The 11343-nt window shown below is 32.5% G+C and overlaps 1 protein-coding gene across 1 annotated transcript; it reads right to left on the reverse strand.

The window, feature by feature from the left end:
• Positions 1 to 8610: 8610 nt before the first annotated feature.
• LOC114272012 (protein NRT1/ PTR FAMILY 5.6-like) lies at positions 8611 to 10532 on the reverse strand. The gene is made up of 2 exons (XM_028213687.2): positions 10138 to 10532; positions 8611 to 9361 (listed from the first exon to the last, which is right to left on the reverse strand). Exons 1-2 carry the CDS (start codon positions 10530 to 10532, stop codon positions 8611 to 8613), a joined length of 1146 nt encoding a protein of 381 aa, XP_028069488.2.
• Between the last annotated feature and the right edge of the window lie 811 nt (positions 10533 to 11343).

Genomic DNA, 11343 nt, shown 5'->3' on the forward strand with positions numbered 1-11343 from the left:
CTCACCAACACGGAGAAATTCCTCATCTCCAAATCACTCAACCCAGAGAAATTCATAACTCAGAAATTCCATTTTTTGTCACCATTTGAATCCGTCAATTTTATTTAGAGAAATTTTCCACCATTAGAGAAAACTATCTGGGCATTGTGATTTGAAATTCATGCAGTGAAATTTTTCAGTGGCAGATAAAATTACTGTGCGCTTTATGTTTTGTTGAGTTTGATGATTGTTTTGTACCAACACAAAGTATTACAGATTACATGATCATATAGGCATCTCCTTGGGACGATACAAGTTAAATTTCTCTGTGAATTTCTGGTAGTTCATACCAGAGAAATTTCTGCAGACAATTTTCTCTGGCAGACAATTTTTTTTGTGAATGACAATAAAAATATATATATATATATATTTAACCATCGATAGGTATGAAATTCACATCAGTCGAAATAAAAAAAATGAAATTTAGATTAGTCAAGAAAGGATATATACATATATGTCAAGGATCATCATTCCTTCAATGTATCAACAAAAAACTGAATGGTTAATACTGTATGGATATATACATATATGTGAGACAATTTTCTCTGTGTGGATATGTACATTGTCTTCCTTTCACTAGTTTCACTATTACATTTGTGGTTCTTCTAGAGGTATTTCAATTGGTTCAGTCCATGACCGGCCAACTTCGGTCACAAATCTCTCTATGAGTTCTGCCCTCATCAATCTTATCTCTTGTGTAGACAATTTGGAGCTGATAGGTTCATGCTTGTTATATTGTTTCATTATATAGCAGACAAAGAGGCCACAATCCAGACTGCATACAAATTATAGGTATGGTTAGTTTTAAGAAACATGCAAATCAGATTATCTTATTTATAGATGTATGAAACTTACGAATCACTTTATTGTTGTGGAGCACTGTTGACATACTCAAAGTCGTAACTTGTGTTTTGTGAGTTTATTAATTTGAAAGAGGGTTATGATTGAGTGTCTCTTTCAAGGCAAGCCTTCAAAAAATTCTCCACGTAATCTTGCTGCAAAAAAATAATTTTTAAATAACAGAGAAATTTACGGACCAATCAATGGGATTCTATGAAAATTATCATCACATAAAGCTGATGATGGATCAGAGAAATTTGTACTCGTTACCAATTCTTTTGCATCTTTGACATATTTGTCTTCTGTATCATCCCTCCTTGGCCTTAGTGAGTTGTAGAATCTCCATAAATTGTCTTGTTTGTCCAGGACAAGCAAGGTCCAGTGATTTCCATGTGTGGACTTCTCATTACCTCCAGTATTTATTGGGAAATGAAGGAATCTGTAGTTCCTCCATGCTATTTCGATATGCTTGTCAAATAAGGACACTTGAAAAGTTTGATTTTCTGTCATCTTGATGAAATTCTGTGTTCAAAGAAAATCAAAAAATGGTTTTGTTATGACTAGTGACACAACTGGTTTCAAGAAGTATATTAAGAAGAGAAAGTAGTTAGTAAATTCCAGAGAAAATCAAATAAAATAGTAGTAACACACTAAGCTCATGGATGTGAAAAAAATGAGATTGGTTGTTGTCTTTCTCTCATTTGGTCAGCCAAAAGGATCTTTCCATAGCCATCAATGACCTGAAAAATATGATTTATAATTGTAATATTGGTTTATAAAGGCTGATGGAATATTGCAGAGAAATTTTGATGAAAGGGAAAGACTTACATTGTTGGCAATTTCTTTTTGCTTTATTAGGTTTTTAATGTCTTCAAAGGTAATGAAATTTAACTCACTATTAAAGTGCTACAAGATGACAAAGAAGGGATTGAATTGTTGTTAATGCAATATAAGTTTGTAATTTGTTGTTTGTTATGTTCTATTTTGTTTGTTGTACTTACTCAAGCCCAGACACATTTGATATGTGCTACAAGATGTCTTTTACATGATCTTTTATCAATCTTGAAATCGGAAGAGTTTGTGGAAAGATCTAAGATTTTCTGATGTTTATAGGTTGAGGCAAAATGTACGCATCAGCATCAAGCACTTCTTTGTCCTTTGTGCTTTGCTCAACTTGCTTTGCAGCTTGTTTTGAAGCTCTAGTCACTTTTGTAACTTTGGGATATTGGAATTCTGGATCATACTGCTTTTCCTTCCTTTCTTTTGCCTTTAAATTTTTTATCATTGACGTCGGATGTTTTTTGACTGTAAACAGTGAAATATTAGGAAAAGTGAAATTTCTCTGAAGTAACAGATGATATTTCAATATGTAAATTTATTTGATTCAATATTTTGCAGTTACCATAGACTTTTGTCTTTTGTTTCGATTGTTCTTTGTGTGCCATTTGTTTTTGTTGGGTTGTTGGTTGTTGTTCCACTTGCATTCCAACTATACACAGTGAAAATCAAACAAGTCCCAAAAATGGAATAAGAAAATATACAGAGAAAATGAAATGAGCAGTAGAAATACAACTAATGTGTTTAGAGAATTATAACTTCTAGAGAAAATTATAATAAATAGAAATTTCTTTGAATTATGTTGACACAAGGACATAACTTTTTGTGGCTCAAGATTTTCACTGACCTTGTGGTTGAAGTTGTGTTGGTGTTCGGTATGGTTGTGTTGCTAGTTGGACAGATAGTTCTTGAACTTGTTCGTGCAATTTAGCATTTTCAGTTTCAAGCTTTGAATTTGAACACCTCAATTGTTGAATTGGTTTTGTATCGTCTGCTCTTTCAACCTCCAACATCCTTAGTTTCATTTGGATTGTGCTTTCTTTTCTTGAAGTTCTGAGTTAAGTGATGTCAGGATTCTTATTGAAATATCCTTTTCAGCAAGTAATTCAATCCAATTTCTGTCTTCTTCTTTTTTAGATTGAGAAAGTGCCTTCAGTCTTTGACGTAGATCAGCAATTTGGGCATCCTTTGATTCCTCAAATTCTTCAGGCTGATGCATTGTTGAGCCACAAATGCTATCACGTTGTTGGTCCATCGGCTCATTATTTTCTTCTTCATCACTTTCATCCTTGTTTTCCTCTTTCTGTTTATCTTCTTCTTCATCTTCTTGTTTACTGTCTTATTCTTTCTGTTCATTTTGTTCTTTGTTTTCTGCTTCTGTTTCTTCACTTTCTTCTCTGGTTTCTTCTTCTCCACTGCTTGCTTGATGTTCTTGTCCATTGCTGGCTTCGTATTCTTCTATGTTGCCTTCTGCTTGTTCATTCCCTTCATCTTCAGATGGATCTTGTAATGTCTCATTGAATTTGACAATTGCCTTTTTTGATTCTTTCTTCGTCTTTTTGCTAAGACAGAACTCCTCTGATGGGTTTTTGACTAGCTGTTTGTTATCTATCTGTAACAGGAGACTCTTTTATTAGAGAAATGTTACAAAATTCACTGAGAGAAAAAATTCAAATAAGGAAAATAAAATTCATCTAAATGATACTAATGGGAAACAAACTTCAAAGAAAATTGTATGGGCCGAAGAAAATTAGGGACATGGAGTTGATTTTATGAGGCAGAGAAAATTATGAAACAAGTAACATAATTTAGATATCAGAGAGAATCAGTCAAGGCATATAAGTTAATGTTTTACTACAATTGTGTTAGAGAAATTTGGATTCTAGAGAAAATTCATTAGAATGGTAGAAATAAACAGTGTTTATCAAAGATGTAAGGCACATAAGTTATGGGCAGAGAAAATTACACACAAGGAGATAAAATTTGATGGGCAAAGAAAATTACACACAAGGAGATAAAATTTGAAAGGCCAGAGAAAATTATGAAACAACCAACATAATTTAGATATCAGAGAAAATCAATCAGGGCATATAAGTTAATGTGTTACAATTGTGGTCAGAGAAATTTAGATGGCAGAGAAAATTGATTACAATGGCAGAAATAGACCAGTGGTAACCAAAGAAGAAAACATAAATTGATAGTTCAGAGAAAATTGATCTTAATCAATTAATGCACAAGGAGGGAAACAAAGCAGTGGTCAGAGAAATTTTGGAATTTCATTGAGATTTCAGTAGCAATAGGAATCTAACCTGCCGAGGTGCAAGAGAGTGGACTGGTGTCTTCTGCAGCTGTTTCGTCAAGGTTTGCAGGTTCCACTTGGCATATCTTGGGAAGTCAGTTGTGTTACTGTCTTTCGAGTCAATGATAGTTGCATGTTCACATAGCCAATACTGTGATGAAAATGAAAGTAAATAAAATTTTCTAAGCGCACAAATTTGTAAGTAAAATAACTGCAAATTTGAATGGATATTATACTTACCAGCAATGCAATGACACACCCCGTAACTTTTTCTGGAGTTTTGTGCAATGCCATGATAGAATCAATCAATGTTGATGTGATTGCTTCCGGCCAATCATACTGTTTCATTGATTCAAGAGGTTCCACATACTTTATAAAAACCCAACCTATTGAATTTTCACTTGTTGCAAAAAATAGGGTGAGACACAAGTACAATGTAACAATGATTGCTACATCTTTGAAGTCAGTTGGTTACTTGCCTTTCATTGCTTTGACCAAGGCATTTTTAAGAACGGGACCAGTGAGCCTTGTGTCCTTTTGGAATCTTCTCCTAAGGAATGCAGATTTTGGCTTTTTAGAGTATCTTAATGACATGGCTCATTTACCTCCTTCCAAACCAAAAATCAAGGTCATGTCATTTGTTGTAAAGGTCAGGTTCTTCTTACTAACTGTAAATGTTTTTGTTTTTTCATTGTAACATTGGATTATGGCAACTACATCATCATCGGATTTCCTAGATTTCTTTGGATCCATCCTTCTAGTGGTTAGAGCTTGGATCGAATACCAGAATGGGGTCTTTTGAAGCTCTAGAAGTTTTTTTGAATTGAATTTAAGTGTTTGAAAAAAGGAGACGACAGATGAGAGGTTGGATCGGAATTGAATGTTGTAGTGAGCTCTCTTTCTATGGAGTTTAACATGTTTTTTCCCCCTTGAGCTTGAGTCTTTTGAAGTTGGGGTACTCATCTGGATGCTAGTTGCTTCATCAGCTTGGACTTGTGTATTTTGGTGAGGAGTTTGTGGTGTTTTGCTTGTGATTTTTGATCTTCGATGATAAGAAGACTGAGAGAGTTGTTCTTTCTTGTTTGGTGTTTCTAGTGTTTTGTTGCTGGTTTTTTATCTTAGTCCATAAGAAGACTGAGAGAGTTTTTGTTTTTTGCTTGGTGTTTCCGGTGTTTTCGGTGTTTCGCTGCTTTTACATTTTGCCATTTTCTAGACAATGATTAAAACATAAAGATTCCAACATTAAATCCCCGAGAAAATTGGGCATGTCAGAGAAAATTACAGATAAGGGAGAAAATTGGAGATGCTAGAGAAAATTACAGATAAGGGAAAATTATAGAAAATTGGACATGCTAGAGAAAATTTGACATGCCAGAGAAAATTGGACATTAAAAATTATATATCAGAGAAAATCAACACAGCATCATAAACATGGGAGAGAAATTTTCAATAATTGTTAAAATTACATATAGAAATAAACATACCAGAGAAAATGAATGATAGAAAAAAGTAAACATGGCAAGCGAAAGAAAATTTCCATTCCACAATTAGTAAGATAAAATAAACAAAGTAATGTAAACATGCCACTGAGAATTACACCATATTGAAACCAAGAATTGAACAAAATAAATATACCGGAGAAAAATACAAATTCCGGAGAAAATTACACATTCTTGAGGAAATTTCCATTCCAGAGAAAATTTCAATTCATTATATTAAAATGCAAGAGAAATTTACATACACAACCAGAGAAAATTAACCATGATAGAGACACTCAAGGGAGGAAAGTGGTGTGATGTGGTCAGAGAAAATTATAAATACCAGAGAAACTTAGACAGGGGCAAGAGAGTAATAGACATTGCAGAGAAAAATATATATTCCAGAGAAATTCATAGACAAAATCACATAAACATGTTCAAGAATAAGATCAAAATTCAGATAAATAACTTTTTCTCAAAATACACATGGCAGAGAAAATTCAAAGAAGAAACATTCATTCCAGTCCATAATATTAAAATTCCAAAGAAAATTAAAAATGATAGAGACACACAAGGGAGGGAAGTGATGTGATGCGGTCAGAAAAAATTATAAATACCAGAGAAACTTAGACAGATGCCAGAGAGTAATAGACATTTCAGAGAAAGATAGACATTCGAATTAAAAATACATATTACAGAGAAATTTGCAGAGCAGGGAAATTTATAAACAAAATTACAGAAACATGTTCAAGAATAAGATAAAAACACAAAAAATTATTTTTGTGAAAATAAACATGCCAGAGAAAATTGAAAGAAAAAACATGCATCAAGCAAAAATCAGAGAAATTCAAATGCCAGAGAAATTTACAGATAAATCCACACGAACATGTTCAAGAATAAGTTCAAAACACACAGAAATAACTTTTTCCAAATTCAGGTAGTTTTTTATTACGAAATTGAAACCCTAATTTATGGAAGGTTATTATAAAATGCTATTAACTGTGTTTTCAGAGAAAATCTAGTTGTATTGTAGAAAAACTGACCAGAGTTAGGATGAAACTTGAATGACGAGCTGATATGGCCCGAGATGAAGATGCGACGTGACGAAGATGGATTGAGATGATGATGAGCAGTGAAAATGAGGCTTTAACCTAGGTTAGAGAAATTTGTGAGGAAGGAATGGGAATAATTTTTGGAGAAGATAACGAAGCTCTAATGTCGATGGTGCATATGATGTTGAAACCCTAATTCTGCTGTTCTCCTGTTCGTGAAGATGCTGGATGTTTGGAATGGAACTCAGACGTCGGAATAAGTTTTGTTTCTGTGTTGATTTTGGCAAGGGTATTTTGGTCCACAAAATAATTAAAAACGCGCGCCAAGTTGTTCAGGGACCTGATGCATCACTATTTTTTTGGGTGTCCTTTATGCCCTAAATTGTTATTATTAGGGACCTTAAAAAAAATCTCCCTTTTAAGTATACAATGTTTAAATATTTAAAATTTTATTTTACTCTCATTATGCCCTATTATTTTTTCCAAATTACCCTCAAGGTAAACCCAAATAATAAATAATAAACAAACTAAAAAAACTAAATTATTTCAAAAAAATTTCAATACAAAAAATAATTCTCAAATATAGAAAAAAAAAAAAAAAAACCAAACTTATAAGCACATATTCATTATAAATATAGAAAAAACCAAACTTTACATAAGTATTATAAAACTTTTCAATACAGAAAAAAAAAACTTTTATATAATAAATTATCCACAAGAATGCTGGTGGAAAAGTTAAACCAAACTTATAAGTACAAAAGTATCAGACACTAATAAGAAATAGTAGTTTTCAAATAATGTATTATTTAAATGACAAAATAAAAACAACTCCAATAATATGTTATTGTTAATCTAACTACTAGGCCCTTTAATTTTTGTTAAAAAAACGATATAGAAAATAATTGATAGTGCTCTACAAAAATTGTGAAGCCCTTTTATATGAATACTTACCTCATTTTTTATGGGTTTTTTTAAAAAACTATTTTGATTATTACTCTCATCCATTATTTGATTTTGTTTAAACTTTGTTCTATGGTTTAAGGTTTCAAAATAATAAAAAACAATGACGTTGATGATGATGATGGTGAGTTTTAGTTGGGTCGATTGGAGTTTTGGAAGGAGGAGGAAGAAGAAGAAAAAGAAATAACTTTGATCTCTTGGAGAAAAATATACAAAGATTTAAATAGAAATAACTGATTAGGGTATACCATGAAAAAAATATATATTTTAAGATTTAATATGTATTGTCCTTATTATTAAATTTATATTATGATATAATAGAAATTAACTTATGAATTTAAATTTAGCTTATTAAGACCTTTTTGGGTTCCAATAGAATCCCCCCTTTATGTGTTTCCTCTTATCTTGCTTTCAAAAACCTTATTAAGGTTTGAGTTTTCATAAAAATTAGAGATATATATAAACAGAAATTTATAAATTTTTTTTTTTTTTTTTTTTTCAAGTGTAAAACAGTATGATTCAATGTGAATATTTCATTTTAAACAAAAGCCTCGTTAACATGACTTTTATTTACAAATGTATTATTTATATATCATTCTTATAACAAATTCTGCATAAAATTCTTACTAATTTGGCATTTTCCTTTCATAAATTAGGGCAGCCAATTTGTAATCACATTCATGTGTTGAGTTCAAGTGCAATTCTAAAGAAAATTCTACTCAACTGCTTCGAAAGACTAACAATTGTACCCATTATGTGAATAAAGAGTTACATATTTCTTCTTTTCTTTCATATACTGAATAATTTAACAATAAATAAATAAAAGAGAGATGGTCATGGAGGTGGACTATTAAAACTATGAACTTTTTTAAAAACTTTTATTGACTACTTTGATATTATATTGGATTGTTAACCACTACTCATCTAAAAGTTTTAAGTTATTAGAGACAGGAATAATTATACTATTTATAACATATTTTCAAAATGAAGTCATGAATTAAGTGACTCTTCTAACATTGTTTTGTGTATCAATCCTAAACTATAAACTCTAAAATTTTAAATCCAAAATAACCCTAAGCCTAAACATTGTTCCCGATGACAATTTTCAATTGCCCTTGTTCAACATTCTTCTTGACACATAAAAGTAGTACCAAAGGTTTACATAACTCAATATTGCCAACATCCGGTAATACTTGTCAAGACGACTATTGTTTAAGGTGTCTCTGAGCCATCTTCTTGATGCATAAATAGTGATGGCACTCACCAAATTACCCATTCCAATCACGAAATCTGTGAATACCTTCCCATAACCCGCCATCCGTTTCGAAACATGAAAACAGAAAAACATTTCGATTCCATCTTCAGCAAGTCCTTCCATTAGTCCTAAGCAACAAAACTGTGGAACTAACCACATAATGTTCATCGATCTATTGTTTGTATCCAAAGAACTCAACCTCCTGGTCTCGACGTGCCAAGCAATGGTGCAACAACATAGGGATGAGAGCATTCCTAGTCCAATTCTCACTAGGGTTGCTTTCCTTTTGTGTGTTTCAGCTAGCCTGTTTTCTTGTATTGACTCATAGAACCAGGAAATCGCAAGGCTGAGAAAGGATTTGATCGAAGAAAGGGCTAGGATGGTCTTGTTACACCCATTCATCTTAGTGGCTTGCTCAATGAAAAAATTTTCACCAGTGGATTTCACCAAAATGTATACTAGGAAGGCCATCCATATAGGAACCATTTCTAGAATAAGTTTTGTTTCTTCAACTTGTGTAATTGTGCAGAGCCTCCCCATCTTCTCTTCTTCTACTGGATTAATTGAGGATGCTTTCAACATAGCTGCTTTATCTAGCCATCTGCAAGATAAAACAGAACAAACACACAAGCACATTAGAATTTATATGGTTTAGTCTACCAACTACATCCAAAAGCGAAGAACAATGAAGGAATTTCATTATATGAATTAATGTTATAGTTAGAGGTGGTTCAACTATTAGATCAGTTTGGTAGTCACCCAAGGCCCACAGAAAAATTTAAAAAAAGAAAATTCTTATTGTCTAAGATCCCAACTTTTCAAAGATTTAGTTATGTAAGGTCTCATTTTGATATTTAGCCTAAGGTCTCCAAAAACCTCGAACTACAACTGAATACAACTAAGTGACCCTCTTAATACAATGTTTTATTATAAAAGTAAATATTGAGTATAACGGTGATATCACGTGACAGTATCATATACCATCCAATGAGAAATCTCATATTATTGGATTAATGAGAGACAATGAGAGTCTATCTAATCTCATTAGTGATTTAGATAGTGACACCATTAATCTCAATATTTATTCATAGAATAAATATTGACATTGATACCATGTAATAGTGTCAACATTTAATGAAAACCTTAAAACTCCAAAATAACCCAATATTTACAAGGATTCAAAAATACCAAATCGGATCAAAATAAAGTCAAATACAAATATTGTGTTGGACCTACCTGCCGCCCGGACCCATGGAGAAACGTGGCCATTTGCCAATTGATCAGGTCATACATAATCCGAATTTAAATTAAAAAACACACTAACAAAACATGCATATACACATACACATCCACAAACAAAAAAGAGATGATCAAAACCTGAATTGATTTGTTTGCAACAAAGTAAATGATTGATTACTCTCATGAAGTGGATACACGTTAAGGTGTCTACGCAGTATGGCAACGTTGAAGACTTTGAAAACTGTAGTGAGAGGACTCTGAGTCTCAATTGTTGCAGGGCAATGGTAAAAGGGCATGCCAAAAGAGAAGATGGCAAGAGCAACCGGCATCACATATGTGGAGAGTTCAAGGGTTTGTGGCCAGTGAGGATTTGGCAATGTAAAGTAAGTAACAAGAATACCCATTAGCCAGGCAAAGCTCCAACATACTTTTGTCCTGGATTGTACTCTGTCATCATCGTCCTCTTGGTACTTTGCCCTGAACTGATAAGCCAAAAATGGCTTCAGTGTGGAGTTTCGCCCAGCCCTGCCCATGGCTATCATGGCAAGTGCAATGTAGAACAAGCAGACTTTTGTATGTGGAAAAAGTTTCAAAGTTGATAAGCATAGAAGGCTTAGTCCCTGCAGTGACAAACATACGTGGCCATACTATACTAATTCAATCTCTACCATACAAACATTTCACCCCAGAAAAATCTAAGAGAAAAAATTTGGGTCCATAGCATTATATATATATATATATATATTAGAGACGGACACACACTACACATGTACAAACAGTTAGATGTAAGAAGCCGTTGGATCTAAGAAAATAAATTTAAAGCAATCATCATAGTTGGGGGTATTTGGGGAAATAAAAAAATTGTGACAACCAACATTCACTCTTCACTTTATATATTAATATAAATATATACTAGCATTTGAGCTTACACGATGTATGTGTTATTTTATTTTTATTTTTTTTGAAATCGAGAAGAGATTTGAAGGTTGAAATCACAAGGAGTTTTCTTTAAACGTGCGTATTAACTTGCTATTACATACCTTCGGTGGTAAAAAAAAAAAAAATAGATAAGTTATCTCATTAATAGGTTTTTTGGGAAAAAAAAAATTTATAGTGACACTATACCTATTCAAGTGTTCACATATAATAATCGTATATATGATACAACAAATGAGTTGTTTGTATAATTTAATTTCTCAATCGATTCAATTTCAAATTCAATGAGACTATGTATCGGTTGTGGAGTATGGTGTGGTGGTGGGATGGCGGAGGCAGAGGAGGTGACCGTGTGAGTTGTACTTTGATAACATTGATAAAATTTTAATTCAGAAAATATTTATTACT

This window comes from Camellia sinensis, chromosome 10 (genome assembly GCF_055761805.1).
Source record: "Camellia sinensis isolate YWXY chromosome 10, ASM5576180v1, whole genome shotgun sequence".
Taxonomy (NCBI): Eukaryota; Viridiplantae; Streptophyta; class Magnoliopsida; order Ericales; family Theaceae; genus Camellia; species Camellia sinensis.

Bases quoted from the DNA above. Each gene is read 5' to 3' on its own strand.
- LOC114272012 (XM_028213687.2), bottom strand. From the start codon at position 10,532: ATGGGCAGGGCTGGGCGAAACTCCACACTGAAGCCATTTTTGGCTTAT. The intron at 9,362-10,137 runs GTTTTGATCATC...TTTATCTTGCAG, and splicing joins TTGCAAACAAATCAATTCAG to ATGGCTAGATAAAGCAGCTA.